The following is an 11,489-nucleotide window of genomic DNA, read 5'->3' on the forward strand; positions in this document are numbered from 1 at the left end:
AACATCTAAAACATTTTCTAATTTCTTCAAACTAGCATTAAAACAAATACAGAAAACAACTGAGTTTTCATTTACTAACTACTGGAATTCAAAATTGTAATTAATTAATATAAAATAAACAATAAAAACCAAATGTGTTCAGCATTCAGAAGAATGGTTAATCTAACTGGGCAAGTATCACACGAGGGAAAAAACAACATTTATAGCCAATCTAGTAATGAATTCTCTTTTACATTTCTGCACTAATTCTACATTAAAACCTCTGAATAAAACTGTTTAAACTCTCTAAAATTTCAAAATCTGTTTCTACCATTCCAAAAATATGCTATAAGAGTAACATCCAATTTAAACCCTCCAAACTGAAATTTACAAAGCAATCATTTGCTTTAACAAAAGTACAATGTCATATAATACTAATGAAGAAAGGGGAGATTGGAAACTAAGTTCATTATCTTTTCTATTTCCTTGTTTATTTCAAGGTAATTTCTTGGTACAGAAATAGGTACCTTTAAAGAAGTATTTGTATTTTCTCAGTTCATAACGTATTTTGAAAATGAATCAAGTTACAATTAGTTTTCCCTAATTCCTATTCATTTAACAAACATATTTGTGTCATGACAATGATCATTACAGGAATTTCTTCACTTACTAATTTTTATTTCTCAGAAATAAAATGTAAAACTGCAGAAACTTCTAAAAAGTTAACTTTAAAACTCACTAGAGAAAATTCTATGCAAAGTGAAGTCAGCAAATGGTTGAAAACAGATGTCACCAGAGCAACTCCAAAAGATGATGAAGGGATGTACTTACGTTTCAAAACAACGATCCACGTTGTCAGACATCAAAAGCAGCATGCATAGCTGTTCAAGGGCTATTAGCTGCATGTCCCTTTCATCTCCCTGTCCCATCTGTAGCCATTCCAACAATGTATCAGGATCCACATCTGCCATGGTTTTTTAAAAGCCTCTTTGCTTAAATTAAAAAAGTAAAAGGAAAATTCCTTTAAATATCCAGGACAGATCAGCTTGGGTTAAAAATTTTTTTTTTATATCAGCTAGAACCAAATGTTCCTGGTGTCCTAGGAATTAGAAAAGACTCATAAGTATGTTTGGAGAAAGTACTTTAAAGCAGTTTTTCCACTTTCCTTATTCCTCAGGTTTAATGTTTATATATCATACTAAATAAAAACCAGTTTTGCACAAGAGTATAAGGGTAGGTAGTTTCTACTTAACTGGAAACCAGAGCTGTCTTTGTCAAACACAGTCAAACAAGCTTCAGATCCCACTACTGCTATCACCCAACGTCTGTGCCAAAAGGCAAAGAACACCTTCCTAAAGGTTCTTTTTTTTTTTTTCCAGCAAACTTCTTCCCCCCTCCTCCACCCAAAACTGATCTTCAGATAAGGGTTAGATTCAGTATTTTGAGGAGGCTCTAAACACTTTGATCCAATCCCCCTCTAAAATAAGTTTCTGCTTTAAGATTATCTCCAATTCCACAAATTCTGCTGACTTCCTAATTTACTTACTGCTTCTTAAGATGTCCACATACGAACAATAATTAGATACAAGATGTATCTATGAATAAAGGCTTGGTTAAGAGTTCTGGCAGTCCTGGCAACTATTCTTAAAAGTTTAAAAAAGAAATGCTAAAAGTAAATGCAATGGACTAACACCTTACGGATCAGAATACAAGCCAATCTACGGTCCTCTTTCCCCATCCCCACAGAATGGGGCAGTTGGCTTAAAAACAAAACAAAACAAAAACAAAAACACGAAATAAGAGAAGCAGCCCCAAAAGGCAAGTCATTACAAAAGCCCGTAGGCGCCCTGACGGGACGACAGCTTTGGGTCCCACGTACGCCAGCTGCAGGTGTGTGAATCCAACCGCGGATCACGGTGGGCACCCAACGGCGGCGACCAGCAGGAATGACCCAACACTCCGGGCCCAGCCGAGCCCCGCGCCGGGAGGCGCAGGCACCTGGCTCTGGTTTCTTGGCACCAAACCCCGCTAAGTTAGCTACCTGTGTCTAGGAGGGGGAAGTTCAGGAGGAGAAGCAGCAAGCCTCCAGTGCCCAGAGCAGGCCGCCGGGCCGAGCAGGGCGGCGGGTCTCTCGGGAGCTGCGCCCGGAACTCCAAGGCTCCGGGGGACGTCCCTGGCCGACCCGGCGGCGAACCCTTCTCAAGGGCAAGGGGGGCCCGCCGCGGGCTCCGGCTCCGGCAAGCCGGGCCCCGCCGCGGGCAGGGCCGAGGGACGGGAACAAAGGGGCTAAGCGGGTAAGCCCGCAGCAGCCCGGCCGACCTCAACTGGAGCTGGGGTCTCGCTCCCGGGACTCCGCCGGGCATCCCGGATCCCGGCCCCCAGGCTGGCCCTTCCGACCGCGTAAGGCACTCCCGCCTCCCTATCCTTTAAGCTCTTACCCGGGCTTGTCGTCCCAAACCGCTCCCGTCCAGCTCCAAGCAGGCCGCGGGCAGAGCCAGGCCCGGCCGCGGCCCTCGAGTTACCAGGAAGCCGCAGGCCGCGCAGGTCGAGCCGGGCAAGCGGCACAGGAAAAGCCGCGCCTCGTCCCTCCCCTTCCTCCGTGGGGACCTGGTGACAGGGAAGCGAGAGGTTCCCCCGACCGGCTGCAACCAGCGCACGTCCGGTCCCCGGCACGCGGATCCTCAGGCCTGAAGCTCAGAGGCTCGCGCGGTGCTGCCGGCGGGGGGAGGCCGCGTCCATCGCGATCCCGGAGGGGTAAGGGAGGAGGGTCGAACGAGAGCGGGGCGGGGAAGCTGCGGAGGGCAGCCGAGCTCGGCGAAGGCGGAGCAAATCGACTCTCCCGGCAGCGGCCCCGCAGGCCGCCACGTGGGGCGCTGCGGAGACCTGTCGGCCCGCGGCGCAGCAGCGCCAACCTGGGGCGCCGGGCGACCGGACGCGTGGCTGCCACTACCGGGACGGTCTGGCCCCGCGGGCCTCGGACTCCCTTATCAGGAGTCGCTTTTCGGTCCTATGCCTTGGCGCCTTTACGCTTCGCTGGCAATGCGAGCACGCTCTCAGCACCCCAGCACACTGGTGCACGCACGCTCAGCTTGTTTTGCACCGTGCCTACACACTTAGCGTGCTCCTGCTGTTAGGCCCCCACGCTGCACGTCATAGCGGTGGCCCAACCTGTCCTTGCCTAGTCTCCGGCCCGGCGGCCCGCACTCCGACGCGAACTCCCCTCCTCCCCGCCCAGCAGCCCTACTCGCGCGCGGAAGTGCGTCGCAGGAGGAAAAGCACCCTCCCCCCAACCCGGTGTCCTGGGAGGCGAACCCCCTGCAGTTCACGAGAAAGAAAACCTTTCACCATAACCCTGAGAAGAAAGTATTTTCAAGTATTATCTCCATCCCACTGATAAGAGAACTGAGCTGCAAAAAGCGTGAATTCAGGCTCAGTGGCGTCCCGGTAAGCAGCGCAGCTGAGAGTGTGCTTTTGACTGTCTTTTCTGTGGGTTGTGGTCTCAAGTACATCCGTGGTTATTCCTTTCAAACGTTTTGTTTTACACGCTTTGAAAATAAAATCCGCTTGCTTCTAAGACGTACTTGGAGATTTTTAGGATGTAGTTAATTGGAAATGTAAATATAGCTGTTTTTAATAAAGAAACGAACCCGTTGGTTTGTGAGATAAGCAAACCCATACCTCGGACACACTGTACTTTCCCCTTTTCATCTTTTAAACAAAAATGAATATTACATGATAGTATTTGTGTCCCTTTAAGCAACCTGCATATGCTTAGCCAGTATTTTGGAAATTACAGATTTTCACTTCAAACATATATAGGCACGTATCCCACTGTCGCACGTAATGATCCCTAGGTCTCCTGTTAACAGTTCAAATCAAGAGAAAAGGGTAGAGGATTCCACTATCTTGTCACAACTACAACACATACAGAAAATTCTTTGGTAGCTATAAACATGATTTGGAGCTACCAGGAAAATCTTCAAGGAGGAAGTAGCATTCTTTCTGTACCTTGAAGAACGGGTGGAATATAGACAGTGCAAGGGAGGGGGAAGAAAACAAGCAAAGCCTGATATCTTCTGACAAAGGAAAGAGGGACAGTGCCCCGAGCAAAGAATCTGCATTAAACAATGAAGGGGAGAGAAGGTAGGGACTAAAGTTAAGTAGGGCCTCGAATGCCAGATGCAGAATTTAAGCTTAGGTGAGTAGCAAGTTTTGGATTAGAACACTGACTAGAAGAATTAGGTCTTAGAAAGATTGATAGAATGGCTTAAAAGGAGCTACCTAGATGAGAAAATTAGCTGGGAGGTTGCTGAAATCCTCCATAGGTGGAGGGAGAAAGGGCCTAGTTATTGGCAATAAGAATAAAGAGCTAGGGGCGCCTGGGTGGCTCAGTCGGTTGAGAGTCCGATTTCAGCTCAGGTCATGATCTCACAGCTCGTGAGTTCGAGTCCCACGTCGGGCTCTGTGCTGACAGTTCAGAGCCTGGAGCCTGCTTCTGCTTCTGTGTCTCCTTCTCTCTCTGCCCTAAACCACTCGCAGTCTGTCTCTGTCAAAAATAAATAAACATTAAAAAAAAAAATTTTTTTTAAAGAATAAAGAGCTAAATCTAAAAAATATTTTTATTTTTTAAAAAGATATATCAGAATTTAAATGATTGACTTCATTTCGTTTTTTGTTTTTTGTTTTTTGTTTTTTTTTTTACCTGCAGAGAGAGCACTTGGAAGCTAGGAAAATGATTATGCTATTAATAGAAAATAGAAAAGTTACAAGAGGGGCACCTGGATGGCTCATTTGGTTAAGCATCAGACTCTTGGTTTGGGCTCAGATCATGATCTCACCAGTTAGTGAGTTTGAGCCCGGTATCCAGCTCTGCACTGACAATGCAGAGCTGCTTGGGATTCTCTCTCTCTGCCCCTTGAGCTCTCTCTCTTTCTCTCTCTCTCTTTCTCTCTTTCAATATAAAAAAATTAAAACTTAAAAAAAATGAAAAGTTGGAAGAGACTACTCTTTACTAAATTTTTTTTAAAGATTTTATTTTTTTTTAAGTAATCTCTACACCCAATGTGGGGCTCGAACTTACAACCCAGAGATCAAGAGTTGCATGCTCTACTTATTAAGCCAGCTAAGTGCCCCCACTTTACTGAAATTTTAAGGTGTATTTTCCCTTATTCCTTTACCATCTTTATTCGCACCATCTACTTCTACCCCAAAATGAATGACTGAGGTATGCTTTAAAGAAACCTTATCCAAAAAGTACTGTGACTTTTATTGTAATTATTATTTTAAATTCAAATGTGAACAAGAACATTAAAGTAAAAGAATAAAGCCCTGAAGAAAACAGAAGATCTTGTGATGGCAACTGACCGTACTTGAATATATGTCCCAAGAAACCAAGATATGTTTACCTGGTAATATTTCACCTTGGTGTCAAAATATAAGAATAATGGCCACTGGGAATTGCTATGTGCCAGGCACAGTGAGTCACAGACCTCATCTTCAATAAACTATAAATCTAGGGGAGGGTAGATGTGAACACAGTTCCCTTGTCTGCCTCTGTGGTAGTGCTTATCACATAATATTGTCAAGTACACTGAGAACATCAAGGAGGTAATGGTATCTCAGAAGGCTTCATAAATGATGTGTGAACTAGATCTCAGATGTTGAGTTAGAGCTGGCCAGACATTAGGAAGACCATGTGGAGAGGCATAAAACTGTGAAGAATGCTCCTCACCTTTTGGCATAGGCCCCACTTCTATGAAATATCTTCAGAATATACACAGTTACTGGGATCCATTCACAGGTTCAAAAAGGAAATTCTCATCATTCAAATTTAAACTCTTATACCACCAACTGACATTACTATGAATTTATTTTTAAAATAAGTCTTATCTTATGAATAACACAGTTATATGCCATTACATATTTTATATATCAAAAGCATCATTAGATGTAAACATTTCAAACAGGCTACAAATAAGATATCTGGGCATTTCTTCAACTATTAACTGGAAATGGGAGTGTCCCTGGCTTCTCTCAACTTTTGAAAGGCTGCAACTATGAAGGAGTGTAGCCATTTTGAAACAGTAGAAAATTAAGTTTGGCTGGAACCTAGAATAAAGTTAGTGGCCAGAAGAGGACATTGAGGTTAATTGGAATTCATTTTCTAAAGGTCTTAAAACACCATGCTAAGGAGTCTGAAGTTTGTTCTTTGGGCAATGGGGAGCCCTTGAACATTTTAAACAAAGGAGTACTATGATATGATGCAGGTTTTAGGATTATTAGCCACCCTTAAGCTAAAATTGGTTTCCATAAGGGCACCTGGCTGATTCAGTCAGTAAAGCATGCAACTCTTAATCTCAGGGTCTTGAGTTCAAACCCCACTTTGGGCATATAGCTTACTTAAGAAAATTTTAAAAATTAAAAAAATAAAATTGATTTGTATAAAGGTTTACAGTTAGCAAAAGACTAAAAAATATTTACTCTTCCTATATTATTTTAATATATTTGAAAAATGACCTAACAGAATTAGCACAAGTATTTTCTTTATATTACAAACAAGAAAAAATTCAGAGAAATTAGGTGACTTGCTCAAGGTCACACAACTGGTAAAGGACAGGTCTAGTTCTCAAACATAGGCCTTCAACTCTGACTCTTAAGAGTGTAAAGGAATATCAGGGCACCTGAGTGGCTCAGTCGGTTAAGCATCCGACTTTGGCTCAGGTCATGATCTCATACCTTCCCTCTACCTTCCCTCATACTGAAAAACAAAACAAAACAATGTAGCAGTCTGTGCCATCCCTGACTTGTTATCCAGATTCTTCTATAATATTTCCAGTGTTGGGAAATTATTACTTTATGAGGCACTGCATTTTACTTTGATCTACCAGCTCCAATTATTAAAAGACTGTATGGTAAACAAGGTTATACGTTAGAGTTGGCCAAGCAGTGTGTGAAACCTAGTTCCCATTTTACTAGCTTGGTGAACTTGGTAAATTATTTAAGCCTTCCAGACCTCAGTTTCTTCATATATAAAATAGGATAGCCACAGCTACCTAATCAGATGGATATGAGAAGAATTGAAGAATGGGGCACCTAGGTGGCTCAGCTGGTTAAATGGCTCAGATCGTGTTATCAACAGTTCATGCGTTTGAGCCCTTCATCAGGCTCTCTACTCTCAGTGCCCATCCTGCTTCGGATCCTCTGTCTCCCCCTCTTTCTGCCCCTCCCCACATGCTCTCTCTCTCAAAAATAAATAAACATTTTAAAAAACTTTTTTTTAAAGAAATGAAGGAGGTTATATATGCAAAGAACCTAGGCCAGTAGTTCTGAACCTTAGCTGCACATTAGATTCACTTGGGGAACTTTTTTTTTTTAACTTTTTTTAAAAATACACTATTTTTTCAGATCCATTTTAAGCTCACAGCATAATTGAGCAGAAAGTACTGTTTCCATATACCTCCTACCTCTATACCCGCACAACCTTCCTATCAAAATCCTCACTATCAAAATAATTATATTTATTACAATTAACGAATCTGCATTGCCACATCATTATCACTCAAAGTCCATGTTTTATGTTGGGATTCACTCGTGGTGTTATACATTCTATAGGTTTTGACAATGAAATGCATCATGACACATTTTCATCATTATAGTATCATACAGAATAGTTTCACTGCCCTAAAAATCACCTGTGTTCCATCTATTCATCCCTCCCTCCTCAGTAGCCCCGGCAACCACAATTCTTTTTACTGTGTCTATAGTTTTGCCTTTTTCAGAACGTTGGAATAGTTGGAATCATATAGTATGTAGCCTTTTGGGATTGGCTTCTTTCACTTAGTAATATGCATTTTCCCTTAGTAATGTGCATTTAAGGTTCTTCCATGGCTTTTCATGGTTTAATAGCTCATTTCTTTTAGGACTGAATAATATTCTGTTGTCTGAATGTACCATATTAATCTATCCACCCACTGAAGGACATCTTGGATGCTTCCAAATTTTGGCAATAGGAATAAAGCTGCTGTAAACATCCATGTGTAATTTTTTTTCATGTGCAGGCTTTTCTGTGGACATAAGCTTTCAACTCATTCGAGTAAATACCAAGGAGCGTGATTTCTAGATCATATGGTAAGAATATGTTTAGTTTTATTAAGTACCAAAGTGTCTTCCAAAGTAGCTGTACCATTTTTGCATTCCCGTAAACAATAAATGAGAGTTCCTGTTGCTCCACATTCTCATCAGCATTTGGTATTATCATTGTTTTGGATGTTGCCCATTCTAATAGGTATATAGTGGTATCATACTGTTGGTTTATTTTGCAGTTCCCAGAGTGCCTGGCTTGTTCAGTTGGTAGAGTATGCAACTCTTGATCTCAGGGTCAAGAGTTAAAGCCCCACATTGGGCATGGAGCCTACTTAAACAAACAAACAAACAAACAACTAATAATAATAATTTGCAGTTCCCTAATGACATCATATTGGGCATCTTTTCATATACTTATTTGCCACATGCGTATCTTCTTTGGTGAGGTGTCTGTTTGGATCTGTGGCCCATTTTCAAATTGGATTATTCATTTACTCATTGTTGAATTTTAAGAGTTCTTGGGGGCATCTGGCTGACTGAGTTGGTGGAGCATGCAACTCTTGATCTCAGGATTGTGGGTTCTAGCCCCATGTTGGCTATAAATATTACTTAAAAATAGAATCTTTACCAAAAAAAAAATTTAAATTAAATTAAATTAAATTAAATTAAATTAAATTAAATTAAATTAATAAAATAAAATGTCAGATACCCAGGCCATATCTCAGACCGCATCAGTCAGAATCTCTGAAGGTAAGGTCTAACCATCAGTACTTTTTAAAGTGTAGTAAGAGACTCTAGTGTGTAGCCAAGGCTTAGAGCCATTGGCCTAAGTCAATACAATAATAACAACATTTAAGTATAATTATAGTAATTCTTATTACTATTGCAGCTAGATTTTATTGGACACTTACCATGTTCTAACACTCTTCTAAATGTATTACAAGTATTACTTCATTATGGGTATTAACTACTTTGACCTATTCTCTGTGTGACCTTGGTCTTTTTGAGCTTTATGTTACTGATCTGTAAAGACTAAGATGATGATAGAAAGTAACCCCTCATTGAATAATTATATTAAACAAGATGATGCATATAAAATGCATATCATGTGTTAAATACTCAAAAGTGTGAGCTACTAATATTATTGTATTACTGGTTCTGCTCTCTTATGTGGTATGCTAGGTCTGCTCCCTCTTTCATAAGATAGGTCATGAAACAATTGAAGACAACAGTCATGTTCCCATGTCCTCTCTTCTCCAGGCAAAGCAAGTCCAGTCCCTTTGACTGCTTTACCCTCCTTAGGTATGTTCCAGCTTCCCCATGTTCATTAACTGATTCCTAAGCCAAAAACAGTGCTTCACATGAGGAAAGACCAGAACAAAGGAGTGCAGTCTTTGTTGCATTGGGTTGGGAGGGTGGTAATCACATCCCTCTTCTGGCTCACACAGAGTTTGCAGTAAGCTAAAGTTGTAATGCCTTGCTCCCTCAACTTCCAAGGCAGCTTTCCTTCTTCACTCTTTTCAGTAGATATTTTTGACCTTACTATTTAGACTTATTAAAATCATTTTGCTCATTCCGTCACAGTGCTGCCTTCTGTGGCAATCTTTTTGAATCCTGATCAAATATGACAATGTATCATCCATACCCCCAGACTCTTTATTAGTAGTCAGTTAGGTAAAGGTGTTGGACAGAACATGGCCAAAACGAAGGCTCTGGCATATTATAAACCTTTCACCAGGGTTTATTGGTGAAATAAACCTTACTTATCCATTTACTTATTTATTTCTCCATTAAGTAACATCCTCTGGATATAGTTGTTTAGGCAACTATGACTTTATCTTATGACTTTGCCTAACAACATAATCACCTGACCCACTTTTCTCCTTCTTGGCAGTAAGAATTTTAATATACTTTCATTTAAAAAGTGACAATATTGGGGCGCCTGGGTGTCTCAGTTAAGCGGCCAACTCTTGATTTCAGTTCAGGTCATGATCTCACAGTTGTGGGATTGAGCACCACATTGGGCTCAGTGCCAAGTGTGGAGCCTGCTTTGGATTCTCTCTCTCCCTCTCTCTCTCTCTGCTCATGCTGGCTCTCTCACAATTAATAAATAAACTTAAATAAAAATAAAAAGTGACAATATTGAGAAAATGAAAACCAAAATTGAATTTTGTACTATAAGATGAACATATTTATATGTAAGAATTTAAAGGAAATCATTTCAAATACCTTTTTTAAATTAAAAAAAAATTAACTAATTAATTAATTTTGAGAGAGAGGGAGCATGAACAGGAGAGAGGCAGAGAGAGAGAGAGAATCCCAAGCTGGCTCCACACATCAGCACACATCAGCACAAATATGGGTCTCAAACCCAGGAACCATGATATCATGATCTGAGCCGAAACCAAGAGTCCAACACTTAACTGACTGACTCATCCAGGCACCCCATCAAATACCTTCTTGAAATTGACTTGCTTCTACTGTGGCCCCTGAATAATAACAGTTGAGGAAGTTGGATGAAGAATATATATAGGAACTCTTATTTTATTTGTAACTTTTTTTATGTTCAAACTTATTTCAAAATTAAAAGTTAAAAAACAAAACAATAAAATTAGCTTGAGCTGATGAATTCTTAGTAATGCTATCTACTAGGAATCACTCTTCTAAAGATTTCAAAAATGATGTATTTAAAAATAAATTATAGAATTTTGACAATTTGTTACAAGATTCACCATATCCAATATATATTCCTTGGTTGTGAAGACAAAAAAACAAATTATAGTTGTAAAAGTTGTATGCTTTATGTTACTAGATAGCTTGTTCTTGCTCCAAAGCTAAAAAAAACCCTTCTGTAATTTGCTATTTGTCAACATCCTGTATCCTTCATCTTGAGAAAAATTATTCTTTCCAATAAATAGTTTATTATTTTTCTTTAGCATACTTGGGTGCATAATAGTTACTTTACAGGTTTAGTTAGAGGAAAAGTAGGATCTGATTTACAAAAATTCATTCAATAGAAAACTTTCAAGGACCTAACTTTTGTAAAGAATTATATTCTCTAATTATAGGTTTCAAAATGTGTATTAGCGGAAAACCTTATATAAGTTGTATACATTTGAAGTTTGTCCTTCTGGATATTTGCCATTAAGGGATTATTGTTAATCATTTTTATTTTATCTATGATAATGGTATAATAGTATATTTTTGTAAAAAGAGTCCTTATCACTTAGCAAAGCATATGAAAACATTTACAGATGAAATGATATGATAACTAGGATTTGCTTCAAAATAATTTGAGGGACACCTGGCTGGCTCAGGTGACAGAGCATCTAACTCTTTATCTTGGTCATAAGTTCGAGCCCCACCATGGGCATAGTGTTTACTTTAAAAAAATAAATAAATAAGAGACACCTGGGGAGCTCAGTTGG

At 40.2% G+C, this 11,489-nt stretch overlaps 2 protein-coding genes across 7 annotated transcripts in view; one reads left to right on the plus strand and one right to left on the minus strand.

Moving 5' to 3' along the window:
• HECTD1 (HECT domain E3 ubiquitin protein ligase 1) overlaps window positions 1-2,714 on the minus strand; it is a 92,623-nt gene extending 89,909 nt beyond the window's left edge. For 5 of the 6 annotated variants that reach the window (XM_030318875.2, XM_030318881.2, XM_030318878.2 and 2 more), the window contains exons 1-2: window positions 2,418-2,714; window positions 811-971 (exon numbers count right to left, since the gene is read on the minus strand). In XM_030318875.2, the coding sequence (XP_030174735.1) occupies window positions 811-950 (140 nt within the window). In that variant the 5' untranslated portion in view covers window positions 951-971; window positions 2,418-2,714. Of the gene's footprint in view, window positions 1-810; window positions 1,079-2,417 lie in introns of all 6 variants that reach the window. The other variant, XM_030318876.2, reaches the window with a different exon arrangement.
• On the plus strand, window positions 1,926-10,371 carry LOC116738126 (translation initiation factor IF-2-like). The gene is made up of 4 exons (XM_032593521.1): window positions 1,926-1,973; window positions 2,031-3,423; window positions 8,037-8,106; window positions 10,354-10,371. The coding sequence occupies exons 1-2, from the start codon at window positions 1,926-1,928 to the stop codon at window positions 3,111-3,113; spliced, it is 1,131 nt and encodes a 376-aa protein (XP_032449412.1). The 3' UTR covers window positions 3,114-3,423; window positions 8,037-8,106; window positions 10,354-10,371.
• Window positions 10,372-11,489: the final 1,118 nt, after the last annotated feature.

Source organism: Lynx canadensis, chromosome B3, assembly GCF_007474595.2.
Source record: "Lynx canadensis isolate LIC74 chromosome B3, mLynCan4.pri.v2, whole genome shotgun sequence".
NCBI lineage: Eukaryota > Metazoa > Chordata > Mammalia > Carnivora > Felidae > Lynx > Lynx canadensis.

What these genes read in the sequence shown, in the direction of transcription:
- LOC116738126 (XM_032593521.1), top strand. Translation starts at nt 1,926, where the DNA reads ATGACCCAACACTCCGGGCCCAGCCGAGCCCCGCGCCGGGAGGCGCAG. An exon ending in CCCCGCGCCGGGAGGCGCAG is followed by an intron (nt 1,974 to 2,030) that starts GCACCTGGCTCT and finishes ACCTGTGTCTAG; the next exon opens with GAGGGGGAAGTTCAGGAGGA.